The sequence below is a fragment of the Medicago truncatula genome, chromosome 3 (genome assembly GCF_003473485.1).
Source record: "Medicago truncatula cultivar Jemalong A17 chromosome 3, MtrunA17r5.0-ANR, whole genome shotgun sequence".
NCBI classification, from domain to species: domain Eukaryota; kingdom Viridiplantae; phylum Streptophyta; class Magnoliopsida; order Fabales; family Fabaceae; genus Medicago; species Medicago truncatula.
In genome coordinates, this window is record NC_053044.1 from 48,383,875 (window position 1) to 48,400,090 (window position 16,216).

At 31.0% G+C, this 16,216-nt stretch overlaps 1 protein-coding gene, 1 long non-coding RNA gene and 1 other non-coding gene across 3 annotated transcripts in view; 1 reads left to right on the plus strand and 2 right to left on the minus strand.

Annotated features, from left to right (window-relative positions):
* Positions 1-3,605: 3,605 nt before the first annotated feature.
* LOC11434549 (calnexin homolog) lies at positions 3,606-6,940 on the minus strand. Its single transcript, XM_003602683.4, has 6 exons — positions 6,707-6,940; positions 6,560-6,629; positions 4,484-5,613; positions 4,314-4,385; positions 4,091-4,204; positions 3,606-3,993 (listed from the first exon to the last, which is right to left on the minus strand). Exons 1-6 carry the CDS (start codon positions 6,803-6,805, stop codon positions 3,853-3,855), a joined length of 1,626 nt encoding a protein of 541 aa, XP_003602731.1. The 5' UTR covers positions 6,806-6,940; the 3' UTR covers positions 3,606-3,852.
* Positions 6,941-14,127: 7,187 nt separating this feature from the next.
* Positions 14,128-14,209, minus strand: TRNAS-AGA (transfer RNA serine (anticodon AGA)). The gene has a single exon. It is a non-coding gene; the product is annotated as a tRNA-Ser (tRNA).
* Positions 14,210-15,703: 1,494 nt separating this feature from the next.
* Positions 15,704-16,216, plus strand: part of LOC112420423 (uncharacterized) — a 703-nt gene continuing 190 nt past the window's right edge. The window contains exons 1-2 of the long non-coding RNA XR_003010475.2: positions 15,704-15,926; positions 16,038-16,216. The exon at positions 16,038-16,216 is cut by the window's right edge and continues 190 nt beyond it. This is a non-coding gene — a long non-coding RNA (uncharacterized lncRNA). The remainder of the gene's footprint in view (positions 15,927-16,037) is intronic.

Below are 16,216 nucleotides of genomic sequence, written 5' to 3' on the forward strand. Positions count from 1 at the left end.
CCATTCAAATTTATCATCTTTTCTTTTTAGTTCTATCAAATGATGAAAAGCGATGAATCGGATGAGTTTTTTTTTTTAATTCATCGTTGTTTTCTCCTGGTATCGTTTTTTTGCATTGTATGAAATGCAATGTGATCTTTTAGTTCAAAAAATACATAACTTCGAATAAAATGCAATGTGATCTTTTAGTTCAAAAAAATAAAATGAATTATTTTTTCAGGACTAAAAAAACTTGTTTTGTTTTTTATATAAAGTTGTGATTTCAATTAATTTAAAATATCTCTCGTACAATGATTTAATTAATTTTATTTCTATTTCAGCATTAATTGTCATGTATGTAAAATTGCTTTCAAGGATGTGCGGGCGTGGATCTTTGCATGCGAACCACCCTTTGGAAAATGGCACATATCAAACTGTTAACTAATGAGAAACCATGTCGCAGAGGTATGCCTACAAATAATATTTGTCCTCGTTGTAATCTTGCACAATAAACTTAAACTCTTATATGCATGTAATTGGAGACTGTAATTACTTTTGTTGATTATGTTTTCTCATATTTACAGTCCCTTGTAATGTATGATGTTGGATGTTCTAATTCCCAACTTTTGAGTTAATAATATTCAGCCTCCTTTATAAAAAAATTAAAATGTTTATTTTCATGAAAATATACATTTTTTTTTTCAGTTCAAAAGATGTTAGTTTGCCCTAGTTAACTGTCCGCAAGCGTTGAGCTTTGAAAGATGTTTGTTGAAGGACAAGGTGTGGCCCCATGCTGCCCGGTGACCTATGCAGATATTTTAGGAAATAGAAAGCACATTTGGTATTTGGGTCAATGTACCTTTTACAAGAAGTAGACCTTTTAGTGTGTGTTTGGTATAGCGGTGGCGATAATTGATTTTGATAGAATTGAATTTGAGTGAATTGATTTTGATTAAAAGTGAGTTGAATATGAATTGATTATGTTTGGATACATTTACTATAAGTGATTCTTATGAGTTGATGTTGTTTGAATAGTTTTAATCAAAATTAATTTTGAATGTCTAATGACTAAATTATCCTTATAATTAAAACTAAATATTTCAATCTTAATTAAAATAATTATTTAAACTTATCTAAAATCATAAATGGATTTTGATTGGTTCAGAAATTTATTTCAAAATAATAATTTCATATTATAAGAGTTTTTTTAAAAAAAAAAATTATGAGTTTTTTCATAAAAAAAAAATTGATCAATTGAGTTATTTTTAATAACTCCCTCACGTCTCCCCCACTCTCCCTTCTTCATTTCTCCATAAGCTTCTATCCATTTCCATCTTTTTCTCCACCTCTCAATACTCTACATTTTCCTTTTCCATCTTCTTCTAACCTTTATTCTTCCCAATTTCACCATTTTTCTCTCATACCATTTCTCCATTACACAACTCATCAATTAAGAACAGATCTCTCCATCACTCATCACTGTTTTCCTTTTTCATCTGCAAATCCAACAAAATTAGGATAGATCTGCAAAAATAAAGAAGAAGAAAGATGTTCTTTTTGAGGAAGAAGAAGAAGAAAGATGTATATTCATAAGAAATTGGGGAAGAAAACATGGATATATTGGTAACTATACATGTCATTGTAATCAAAACTGAGTTTCACAAAAGCAGAAGCTAGGAATACCAGCTTCTGTTGTACTGACTTTTTGAGATCAAAACTGAGTTTCCTGAAAGCACTTTTCATTCACCCAAACAAGAAAAAAAATCTGAAAACCACGTTTGAAAAAGTAAACTCAGTTTTAGCCGCTGAAAAAGTGATGTCAAACACATACTTAGTCTTATGCTTGGCTCATTTGAGGAGTGGGGTAGGGTACAAGTCCTACATGTAAGAAAACTAAATGGTTTAGCATATTTTCATCTCTGTTTTAATGGTTTATGTTGATCTCCTTATGAACTACTTTTTTAAAGTTAGGATATAAGTTGAATTTGTAAGGAATTTGTATTCTTAGTAATATGTTTTGTTCTGTATCTTTAATCTTTGGTGGTGCTGACTTACGATTTTGGAATGTACTTCATTTACGTTTTTAGATTTGATTATCTCCGATATCAGTTTTGATGAGCTAGTTTAACTTCTTAAAAAAAGAAAGTAATGTGTTTTTTTTATGTTTAACACTTAGATGTTTATCAAATATACTTTTGTTGAGATTGATCAACTTAGTTAGATATTATCTCCTTAAATATTAAAAATAGTGTGTTGAGTATAAGACAAGGGATTGATATGGTAGATCAAGTAATTGAATAAATTACTTTAGTTTTCAGAAGATATGGTAGATCATTTGTTTAAATCTGAAAATAACAAGAAACAAATTTTGTTTTAAAAAAACAAACTTTAATTTTTCAAATATATAGCATTAATTAGTTTTATTAAAAAAGATAAAAGTAACCAAACAAAGAAAAAGATACGAGTAATTGATAAAGGGTATAATTGAAAAATCGTACCCTTAAAATACCAAAACGATGGTTAAATAGGAATAAAAATTCACCCTAAAACGACACTTAAAAAGGACAGAGGGGGTATATTGTTGGTAAAGGATAAACATAGTTTGTTACTATTTAAAAGTCACAATCATCTATAAATCTACAACAATATATAAAGAGAATACATGATTATTTTGGCTGAATTTTTCATTGTTCAAGTTATATCTTAAGTCTTTCAAAAAAAAGTTATACCCATAACCAAACTTTTTTTTTTGGTATAAACTGGATATCCTCCGCGCGCAACTGCGGAGACTAATCCTCGAGCATAATGGGATCCAAATGGGCGGCAACTCTGATCTAACCAAACTTGCTTTTAAGAATGCTATATTGTTGGTGTTGTTGAAAATGATAAGAATTTTTATTATATTTATTATATTATTGGTAAAATATAAGCATAATTTGTTAGTATTTAAAAGTCACAAACATATAATTTTAATCAAAAACAAATTTTCATAAAAAGACATTGCTTAATTATATAACACATTAGTAGGTATCTTTTACATGCGTAACCTGAAAAACTATGGTAGGTATCTTTTATCTTATTTAATTATATAACACATTAGTCTTTTATCTTCTTTTTTCCTCTTAAGTCCTTTATGTATCAAAACATACACATTTTAATCCTTCTCTACATTTTTAATTAATTTAATTTCCGATATATTCAATGCATCAATTTCTATAAAAACATACCATCGAAATCTTCTTTTTTTCCTCTTAAGTCCTTTATGTATCAAAATATACACATTTTAATCATTCTCTACATTTTTAATTAATTTAATTTCCCATATATTCAATGCATCAATTTCTATAAAACATACCATCGAAATCTTATTTTTTTTTCCTCTCAAGTCCTTTATGTATCAAAATATACACATTTTAATCCTTCTCTACATTTTTAATTAATTTAATTTCCCATATATTCAATGCATCAATTTCTATAAAAAATTACCATCGAAAGATTGCTAAGAAGTGCTTAAGAACACTTGTTAACTTATATTTTGAACAGCAGAAATATATTTGGGAAAGAGATATATTTCGGAACATTAGGAATAGGAAAAGGAAGAAACACAGTAGCTAGAGACAGGCTCGTATTTGGCTATGTGAAAAACATAATTCATTACTAGAAAAAAGAGGACAAAAAATAATTGTACAACTACAATTAGGTCAAACACTCAAGAGTATCCAAAAGGAGAAAATATACTCCTTAAGTATATAATCTTTCGAAAAAGGTAAAAGGAAAAATGAAAACGAAGTGCACCTAAAATCCAACTAAGCCCCCCAAAATTAACCACTCATGATGATACTTAATGGGCAGCCACTATAAGTTTCAATGCTTTCAATTGTCTCGCTTTGGCCTCCTACGTGGAGCATTGGCTGTTTCTTCCTTCTCTTTGTTGTCTTCATTCTCTCCACCAGCTTGGGAAGTTTCTGTGCGTTCTGTGTTGGTCTTCTTCTCTACCTTCGCCTCCACCTTAGCCTGCAGAAGAACAGACTTGGTTATGAGCATGAATGTGAATGAAAAATACCCCCATGAAATTAATATGAATGAGCATGAAATAAGTTTTACTACTTACAGGTTTCTTCCCGCCGAATATGAGCCTAAAGAAAATTGTTACGAAAACAACCACAACGGATGCAAGAATTCCAATAGTCAGATTTGGTTGCTTCTCCCCCTTTTCAATGATTTCCTGTAGAGAAGCATAAAGTATAAGTCACAATCCATCCAGTAAGTGAATGGTAATGGATACCAAAAGAGGACGAAAATGTAAGTTCATTATTTGAAGCTTTAATACTTACAATAATCTTATCTTTCTGGCCACTCAGGAAGGGAATGTCTGCGATCTTGTACAAGAGGTCAAATGCCTTCTTCTGTAAGGTAAAAAAATAAAAAATTAACATCATGCATAAGAAAGAAAAGAAGGCTTGTAAATGTAAGAGAGTAGAGTAAATGGAAGGATTTTCGGTACCTGGTAGCCAGCAATACCCTCTGACTCAGCTGCTGCCTCCTCTTCAGCCTTCTGCTTCTCTTTCTCAATGTTAAACTTGGGTTTCCATGTAGTTTCACGATAGGATTCTGCAATCTTATCATCCTTAGCTATAAGAACATTATCAAATAGAATGCCGTCCTGCATTGTCCAAATTTCAATACCAATAGCAGCAATAGGCTCAAAGTCAGGTTTCTCAAGTTCAAAGTACTCTGGGTTTGGAATCTCCTGAGGCTTCCATATACCCTTATAAGCTGGGTTATCAATGAAGGGGGCACTCCATTTTCCCTTATAAGCTGGGTTCCTCTTCGTTGGCCTCTTCCACTCACCACAACCAGGGGCTGTTTCACACTTTGGGTTTTCAATTTTGGGAGCTTCCCATTCACCATCCTCCTCATCATCCCAATCTTCAGGTTTTGTTGCCTCCGGGTCATCTATTTCCTCTGGCTCGTCGTCCAGCCATCCTTCAGGTTTCTCAGCTTCTTCATCGATAATTTCCATGGGTGCATCCTCATCCCAGTCCTCTGGCTTTACAGCTTCTGGGTCAGGAATCTTGGCTCTCTCGTCCCAGTCTTCGGGTTTGTTATCATCAGGATCAGGGATTGTCTTGGAAGGGATAAGAGAAGGCTCAAAATCCTCCTCGGATAGGAAGTTAGCCTTTTTCTTCTCCTCGCCGTCAACTAGAATTCTCAACTCATTATCAGGCTTTAGAATGGCAGTGTACACATGAGATAGTTTGTCAGATGGGACAGAAGGGGGGAACTTGAGATGGTGTTCAACATACTTTCCGGTCTTTGGATTCTTATGCCTGAAGATGAAGTGAACCTTATTTGTTGCCCCACACTTGTCTGGACCAAACATGACAGAATATGGAGATTCGTTGTCAAATCCCTTGGGTTTCCAACCACTCTCCTGGGGTTGAAGATATTTGATATATGCACCACCACATTCAAGGCCATTCTGTAGGCGAGTCTCAAACTGAAGAACAACTGATCCATCCTTAAGAATGACAGGTTCGTCAAGTTCTTTAACTATGGCGTACTTCCTTGCTGGTTCACTAACAAGAAGTCCAAAATCGTCGTGCCCCTCACTCTTAGAATGCTTCCAGACACCTGATACCCAATACAAAAATCAAAATGTACATCAAAATTTGTTGGATAGACTATACATATCAAAATCAATTAATACGAAACAGATTCGGGTTTGCATCGTGTATATGCACTGGATTTAAACCTTCAAAATTTATTGAACTTGCAAGATAAACTGAACTGTACTTAACAGCTTCAGTCTTAAGAATCAGATATGAGATATGCACCCCAGAATGAATAACAGACTTAAAATGAAAGCGAGGTTGGATGAAATACTATATAGTCTTAGTTTCTATTTAATTTCATTAATAGTAGATTTGACAAATAATTCCCTATGCATTCATCCTTACTTTTTATTTGTATAATAATTGATGTGCGGTCATTCATTATTATTCCGTGGCATATTACACAACAACCCCTCAACATTGCCACAAAAATCATTCTTATATTTCAAAAAATATTCCTATTGGTTTTTATAATTTTTAAAAGGAAATCAAGTGGAATCCAAATCTAGACTGCAATAATATACACATGTATGCTATATGATCACTTGCAAGTATATGTATTGCACACTAACACCAAGTTTTAGATAATTTAGACGTAATTAATTTAGTTATGCATAAAATACAAAATAAATCACCAAAATAGCAATTAGTTTGCTTATTCAATTGCATGAAATTCATAATTTATAATTCAGAATAACTTGATCCAACTTACGACGATGCGTGATCGTGAATCAACAACAGATTAGGTTTTACTTAAATCTAACAGCAGTAACTCAATTATAATTGAAAATTTTCAACAAAAACAAAACTATACTTCATGTAGCAGCAGAAACCGATTTCTTTCAAAAGTTATCGATATATCAAAGTTAACATAAATCCAAAACACAATTAATAATAATAAGAAGAAAACAAAAATCAAACTACTTGAATTAGAAGCAAAACAAAATCGATTCGAATCTACTTACCATTGTATTCCTCCTTTTCAGATACAATCCAACGGCTATCAAAATCCTCATCGAACGATTCGTAGAAGATCTAAACAAAAAGAAACGCAAATCAGAGATCCATCACAAAAAAAAAAAAAAAAGAATAATGAGGTAAATCGTAATTACCGCATCGTCAGCTTCATCGGAAGCGTGAACGAAGGAAGAGGAAGCAATGAAGAAAAAGAGCACCGCGATAGCGATAGGGATAACCTTTCGTTCCACCATTGTTAATACTCTTTCTATGTTTCTAACTGAATTGTTGAAACCCTAACTTTGATATAAAAATCTGATTCAGTTTCTGAGATCTAAATAGATAACTCGTTCTGTTCAAAGAGGAGAGTGATAAATGGGATTCAACACTTACGCTTGCTGTTCGACCTGTTTCAACCAATCATATTACGTGCCACGTGACTTAAGCCAATTGTTTTGAGCCACGTCGGATTTTTTTGCATCACTTCCCTCTCATATGATGCACCGTAGTATCAAAATCAAATCTACTTATTTAATATTTTTTTTTTTATATAACCTAGTAGCTACGACTCACACATATAATTTATATGGAGAAGTGACTGTTGAGGTTCGAACTCCGGCCTCTGCATATAATACGCAATATTCCTACCAACTGAGATAAGCTCACGGAGATATTTAATTTATTATTTTGGTCACGACCAACCCAATTTATCAATTATAAAAAGATCAACTAACTTCAATAGATATTAGATATATTTTATCAACTTTCCTTAAAAAAATAAAATATGTTTTATCAATTATAAATTAGATATTATTTAATTTATTATTTTGGTCACGACCAACCCAATTTATCTAATTATTTGAATGATTTAAGGTGACAACTAGGCTACGCATGAAAGAATGATGAATAATTTACCTCAACCAATACACATTAGCCACATAAGCACATATTCTATCTTGACCCCACAAATAAATTGCTCATTTTCATTGGTTGGTGGATAAATTACCCACCATTCTTCAAAGATAATTTAAAAAAAACCATGATTTAATGTTTAATTTTTTTTTTGAAGAAATGATTTAATGATTAATTAATGCTGTTAAAAATAATAAATAACTTAATTGACTGGGATTTGTAAATAAATAACAATTTTTTGAAGGAAAATATATGACTGTTAATTATAAAAAAATGTAATTGTTTTCTAAAAAAATGTGATTGTTCGTTTTTTTTTTTTATCTTATATGTTTTAACTTGTCAAATACGTTATTAAAAACTAATTTTCGTAGCGCATTTTTAGATGAAATAAACGACTAAAAAATAGCTTTCGGATTAGATATTACATTTTCAGGAATTTGATGAACGATAAAAACTGGTAGATATCATATCAAGATGGAGATGAATTGATTGATTGACGCGTTAATGTAATTAAATTGTTCGCTACTTAGACCTTGCTTTTTCTACTTAGGCTCTGTTTGGTAAAAATAACGGATAGCTTATAAGTTAGCTGATAGCTTATAGTTTGTAGCTGATGGCTGATAGCTTATAGCTGATAGCTGATAAGCTGATTAAAGTGTTTGGTAAAACTAGCTGATAAATATAAAATGACATTTTTATTTCTAATAAAATTATTAAATTATGTTCTTAATATATATTTTATATATTATTAAATTATTATTTTTTCTCTTTCAAAAAATATTAATTTTTTGTTATAGTTTTATTTTAAATTTATTCCATTTCCATTTTTATACTTCAAAAAAATTCAAGTTTAAAAATTTCTTTCAAAAATATAAAGTATAAAATTTTATTTTAAAACAAAAATTGTTACAAGAAAAAAAAAATCGTAACAAAGCATTGAAAACATACATCTCAACGTCATACATGATGAACTATGCTTAAAAGTAGTAAGTTCGAGTAGATGAATATATGAAAAATATGCTCAAAAAATATGCTCTAGTAATTTTTTTTTTTATTTGAAGAGTACTCGAGTAGTTGAGTTGTACTAATTAAATTGGAAGTATATAGGAACTGGAAACGTAGGAACAAAAAAACATAGAAAACGTAATAAATGTGTTTTAATATATAAAGGGTAAAAGTGGGTTTTAATTAAAATGATAAGGGTAAAAATGGAAGAAAAGATGATAAGCTATAAGCTATAAGCTCAAACACTGCTTGGAATAGCTTCTGAAAAATAGCTTATAAGCTCGTGAAATAAGCTATAAGCTCGTGGTGAAAAGACAGTACCAAACAGAGCTTTTTTTATCAAACGAGCTTATAAGCTATAAGCTATAAGCTCGTTTGATGGCTTTACCAAACAGACCCTTATAGTTGTATCTTTTTTTCTTTTTCGTCTCTAAAATACCTCTCCCTTGGCCCATCCCTAACTCCAAATACTAAAAATTAATCATGTTTTCAATATATGAAATAGTAAAAGTAAATTTATGTTAAACTAATAAGTATTTATTTTAAGTAAAACTAATAAGTATTACTGAAAAGCTAAAAACAAACAAATAATATACTAACGCAGTACGTCCTACTAGTAAAATAAACAAGTAATCAAATTCAAATATGCTGATCAGTTCAATTTTGAAAAAATATATCTAATTTTGATTTGAGCAATTTTCATAAAACATTCAACAGTTTTTTAGTTTGTGATAATTTAAAAAAATTAAATTAAATTAAATTCAATTGTACTTTTTATTTGGACGGTCCTATATATAAAGACCGATATACGTGACATTAACCTTTTTTACAATAAGAAGTCAAATAATGTCATTCATAATATAAACCTCAATACAAAGTGGAGTTCGATAAAAAGAGAAAAAGAATATAATGTTTTGATATAGAGCCTCAACCCAGGGTTTAACCCAAAAGAAAGGGTTGTTAATTAGGGTTTAAAGTATTTTTGTTGTGCGCATAGTATAATGTGATCCTCTACCCCTCAACGGTTAAGTTATCCTTTTTACAGTAGTTGTCTTGTGGTTTTGTCTTTATATGGAGCTTTCAAATTATTACCTTGACAGGGTGCGGGTCTTGAGAGATATTATGTCATAGAGGCCAATGATTGGATGTGACGCGGTCGTGCTAGGTGGAACGTCACCCGAATAGAGGGACCAACCAACCTCCTTGGGTGTTCCCTCCTTTCGGATGCATATCCATTTGTTATGCAAGACTTGTACCTTAGGTCAATCGTCCCCTAGGGTTGTGCGCTCTTTGATGGGATATTGAGCTATATATACCTTACGCACTCCTCGAAGTTTATAGGAAAAGGTGATCCAAGAGTTGTAAGTCCTTACAAAATGGAATTTTTGCTAAAGTGGGGCATCAACCTTCAAACACCGTTCATGTCCCCTGAGAGTAAAGATCGATAATAAAAAGGTGCCATAAGACTTGTAAGTCCTTGGCAAGTGAACCTTCTCCTACACTGGGGTACCGACATTTAGGTATCTTACACAACCTCCGAGTGTCGAGGCCGGAAGACATAGACACTCTAAGAGTTATGGTACGAGTTGTTGAATAATAATGTCTAGATGTTATTTATTTAAGTATTTTGATGAGGATAAATAGTTTAACAGGGTATTCTCTCTGCTCATGTGTATCCCTCCTTACCTTTTCACAAAGGAAACCAAGGTCAAGTTTTACTTCGCGTCGGCCGAACTTCCCTGTTTTATTCGCACAATCTTTATAGTTCAACCAATCTTAGTCTGGCATTTATTTTTCTACCACAACCTTCCCTCCTTGACGTTGTTGGCTAGTGGTTACGCTTACGTTGACTTCTTCACTTTCGATTTCCCAGATCAATTAATTTTAGGATGTCGTGATCACTTGCTTAGGCAGTTTTGGTTTGATCATTCTCCCTTTACAGTGCGGGCTTCCATATTTTCACTCCTTCATCCATAACTTCTGAATGTGAAAGAGAGGTCGTTGTTCTAACATGGCATACAAGTGAAGAGCTGTGGAATAAGAAGTTAACCGAAGTTAAAGTTGGTTCAACAAACTCTTAATAATGGAATTCTAAGGAGAATTTCATTTTATTTTTCTGCCATCAACTAAATCTCTTAAGGTAAACAACAACACTGTTGGTGAAGTTCAGTCCAATTTTTGTGATGATATGTTAGCCAAAGTAACACTATCCCTTTCGGTTTTTTCTCAAGAAGAATATAACAAATGTCAACCTTGAGGACAAGGTTCTCTTGAAGGTGTGTGTATTGATAAAAATATATCAAATAAAGGGGAGTTAGAGTAGTTAAAGTAGTTATGAGTTGTTAGAGTAGTTAGTAAATTAGTTAGCTAGGTTTATAGCTAGGTTTAGTTTGTTATTTAGAGTTCTATTTGGCTTATGTTTTCTATTGTATTTTCTGTTATATGTAAGTAGTTGGCTTGCTATGGATCATTACACATCATCCTTATCTCTTTGGTACAAAAGGTCTATAAATATAACCTTCTTCTCTTAGAAATTGATCTTTGGCATATATCTTAGTTGTAATTGGTTTTATAACCAATATAGGAGAGTCTGCTCTCTTGTTTTTTCTTATTTCCTAGTAAAAAAAATTATTTTTCATTGGAATCCAATTCTTGGGGTTCATAACATTGTGTTTTTTTTTTTTTAAGAAGCCTAACGTTATGTGTTGAATCTTTAGAGCCTATCTGAATATTTTATTTTTGATATACTATAATAGAAAGAAATACATATTAGTGGTAGTAATAAGTAATAGAATGATGTTTTTTTTCCTTCAAAAAAAGAATGATGTTTTTTTTTTTTGAAGGAAGCAATAGAATGATGTTTGTTATCGGTAAATGTGGTTTTACTTTTAAAATCGTGGTTGATACATATTCATCATTTAATTATTCAATATGTTTTGTATGAATGAAACAAATATATTTCTTTACTAATTTATTTAACAATTGAATAAATTTTAAATGAATTTTATTAACTTTATGAAGGAAACAACATATTATATTTCTTTACTAATTTATTTAACAATAGAATTAAATTTTAAATGAATTTTATCAACGAAAGTACTGATATTCTACAAAGCTTCCATATACCTAAGAGAGAAGAATCATGTTAGTATAAAGTTTTGAATATACTTAGGTAACAACTAAATGATCGAATTTTAGTTAAAGAGTTTAATTGGAATATTCTGATGGAGTAAAGAAACTTTTCACTGTCAACCAATTAAAATCATTCTTTAAGACAAATCAGCTTAAATGTTAAAAAGGGAACAATCAAATAAATCTAGAGTAAATTACACTCCCCTCCCCTCCCCTCAAAGATGCTTCAATTACAATTCCCTCCTCTCTTATGTTGAAATATACACTCCCCTCCCTTTAAAAGTAAAATTTACACTCCCCTCTCCTATAAGATGCTTGAATTACAACACCCTCCCTTAATAATTAAATATGGACTACACTTTAATCAATTTTAATATAAATAATTTTTTTTGTAATATATATTAATTTTGAATCACCATTTAAAAAATATAAATTTATTTATTTATAATCTAAATGTCAATGACAATTAAATTTAAATAATTTCTTATTAATTTTATATTTTATAGTATAAAATTCACTTTTAAATAACCATATTTAATCGAATTTAGTAATTTTTCACATATTTTAATTTTATTTTGGATTGTTTCATATTTTATAATAGGGTTTAAAACTATATGTTAATGAAATTGTGAATAAAAAATAGAGAAAGATATGTATTCAAAATTTGATTATATTAAAATGAACCGGCAATTTTTTTTTCTTTGAAGTGTGTTAGATTATTTTTTTGCTGGATTATTAAAAATAAAAATAAAAATAAAATTATTGAGGGACTAAAGCGTAGATTTTAACATAAGAGGGGAGGGGAATGTAATTCAAGCTTCTCACAAGGGAGAGGAGTGAAATATTTTCTAATATATTTTGAATAAGAGGGGAGGAAAGTGTATATTTTAACATAAGAGGGGAGGTGAGTGTATTTCAAACATCTTTGAGGAGAGGGGAGTGTAATTTACACTAAATTTTATTTGATTTTTCCCTTTTTAACATTTAAGCTGATTTATCTTATAGAATGATTTTAATTGATTGACGGTGTAAAATTTCTTTACTCCATCAGAGTATTCCAATTAAATTCTTTAACTAAAATTTGATCATTTAATTGTTACCTAAGTATATTCAAAACTTTATACTAACATGATTCTTCAGTTAGGTATATGGAAGCTTTGTAAAATATCAGTACTTTCGTTGATAAAATTCATTTAAAATTTAATTCTATTGTTAAATAAATTAGTAAAGAAATATAATATGTTGTTTCCTTCATAAAGTTGATAAAATTCATTTAAAATTTAAATCAACAAGGTAACAAAGCTTGTTTTGATTAGTCTGAAAGAAAGAAAAAAAAACCTTGTTTTGATTATAATAAACTACTACAACATCGTCTACCTTTCCCTAACCTTCTCCTACCTCTGTGCCTAGTTCCCATCAAAGCATAAACCATCCTTTGACATTAATTTCGTGTAAAAAATTCATCGCACTGTAGTAATAGTTTTTATGATTATCGATTTTCTTATTCAAATCTTGTGATCATTTCCTTTCAATTTTTTCTAAATAAACAAAATTGATTTTTTCGTTGTAAGCTTGCTTGGTTTCTTTGGTCTCTTTCTTGTCCCAATCATCAGTGTTCTAGTCCCCGTGTAATTCTCATCAGTGCAGCGGATTAAACAAAATTCAATTGCAACACATAAAATTCATCAAGCCTTGTAATTCTCATCATCAGTTCAAAATTGCAGCACATAAAACTCATCAAGAAATGATTTTCATTGGTGTCCTCTTGGCTCTTGGTTATGTCATTTATTATTATAGATTATATTTGATTTTTTCCTTTTTAACGTTTAAGTTGATTATGTAAGAGTATTTCAATTAAACTCTTAGTTAAATTAAAACAAAGTGATCGAGTTTTATATAAAGTTTATTATATACTTAGGGTGTGTTTGTTTCAAGTTTACCAAATTTATTCTTAGGAATAACATTCCTTGGAATATAAAGATGGGAATTTTATTCCAAGGAATTTAGGAAAAATATGTTTGGTTAACTTTATAATATTCCTAGGAACCATAAAAATAGGGATTATAATAGGTAAACTATTTATGAATTTATTCTCATCTCCATGGGAACTTTATTCCCACCCTTTTCCTTGGGAAATTTTTTCTATTCCCAGAAACATTTTATACCAAGGAATAAATTTTAGTAAACTTGTAACAAACATAGGCATATACATTTCTATCATTTTATTCCCGGGAATCAACAATTATAACTTGAAACAAACACACCCTAGGTATAAAGTTTTGAATTTTCTTCCGCAAGATATATTTTTTTAATGATAAATTAAAATAAGACATAAAAGGTTTTATCATTTCTTTCTTCAAAAAAAAAAAAGGTTTTATCATTTCTTACGGCATATAAAACAAAATGTGGAAGAAACAAAAACGTACCGTTCACCCCAAAAAAAGCGTATAACTCTATATATGAATAAAAAAAGGACAAAAATCGTGGACGGTATAACTCTATATATGAATAAAAAAAGGACAAAAATCGTGGACGGCAGGATTCGAACCTGCGCGGGCAGAGCCCACATGATTTCTAGTCATGCCCGATAACCACTCCGGCACGTCCACGTTTGATGTTTTATTTTGTCTACGCACATATATAATATAATGCATCTCTGTTTCATGGATCCGCCATCTACTTTTTTCCTTTTTCTTTCTCCCTAAACATTATCTTTTATTATATGACCGATAGTAAGGACAAAACAATTTCTTAATCATCTCGTTAAAAGAAGAAGAAAAAAACAATTTCTAAATTTTATCTAACAGTTAATATGGATATCTCAAAACTGATTTAGAAATGAACCTTTACTTCATTTATTAAAAATCAAATTTATAAATATTTTATTAAAATTTATCAAAAATAACAGGGTTCATTGTTAGACCGATTGCATATTAGACAACCCCTTTAATATGGATAAAATCAAACTAATTTTATGACGCACAAAGAAAGAAAATAATATTGTATTATATCCAAGTTTTATTTTGTCAGATAATCTAGTGGCTAGAATTCACATTATAAGGTGAATAAATGAGGTGTCTGGGGTTCGAACATCAACCCCTGCATATAATAATGCATCATTCAAGCTATTACCATTAGATTAATAAGTCTACCATATATCATTTGATTCGTTAACCAAAATGTTTAAAGGGAAATGGATTTCATGATGTGATTCCGTCACACAGTTACAACTAGGCATGGCAACAAAATTCATACCCGTGGTTACCCGCTCGAACCAAACCCAATTTGACGGGTTTTCCCCGTTTTGACTGGGTTTGGGTTTGGGTATGGGTTTTCCCCGATCTCAAAACACGGGTATGGGACGGGTAACGGGTATATAGGTACTCACCCCGAACTCATACTCAAACCCGTCCCAAATGTAAAAAACTACTTTATGTTGATATGTTATGTTATTTTGTTTGATAATTGTCATGTTAATAAAAACTACCATTGATATTTAAAGGATCAACTAAATAATTTTGTCTAACAAATGTGAAAGTGAGCTTATTGTTGGATAATGTATTACAACGTTGCTCTTGCGGATGCAAAAAAACTTTTATTTTTTATTAAAAAAATTATTCAATGCGGGGACGAGGATGGGGCGGGGATACCCGAACCTGTCGGGAACGGGGATGTGATTCAATTTCTCATCCCCGTTGGGTATAGGCACGGTAACGGGTAAGTATATGGAAGATAAAACCCGTCCCCACCCCGCCCCATTGTCATGCCTAGTTACAACCATCGATCATCATAGTAAATCAATGGATGAGATCGTTTAACTCGCACGATAATCTAGATTGTCTGAGCACAAATCAACGGCTGAGATCAATTGTCGTATGAAATTATGTGAAGCTACAACACTGCATGGAATATGGACCAGTTTAAAGATCCCTTCCAACAATGCCACTAATCACGAAAGAATTATACAAAACATGCAAGTGCTTATCTACCTCCTTGTTCTATCTTTACACTTGTCGTTCTTGGTTGCTTATAACCTAATTAACTGACATCCATTACATTATTATATCATTTATTGACTTTTTTTTAATCTATAAAAATTCATCTACACTTTCCCTCTCTTATTCCTTTATCCATTTTCACATGGACCGAAACTCCCTACTTCTTACTTTCTCCCACTTTCTCTTATAAAAATATTGTTCTGTTTTAATTAAGTCTAAAAGAATAATATTATTCTGTCCGTAACAAATTAATTACTTTGAAGGTGAGGGGACCATTTTCAAAGTAGAGATACGTTTGTGCTTTTAGATTCTCCCTTGAAATTTGAAGGTATTTGAGTATTTAATTCATCTAAGAATCTTTGCTTTGTAGAGGATTTATATTTATATACTTGAATTGAATGGTACCATCAATAAGTCCCCCTCAATTTCTTTTTCTTAGTAACAAAACAAGGATATGGAGAAAGAAGAAAAGAATGATGATGATGAAAATGAAGATGATGATGTGACCAAAGTAAGGTAATCTCCTCTTCCATGATGTGAAGAGGGATGAAGGAAAAGGCAAGTCATGAAGGCAAAGGGAAGGTAACGCCTTTCTTCCAGGATCAATTCATGTAACTT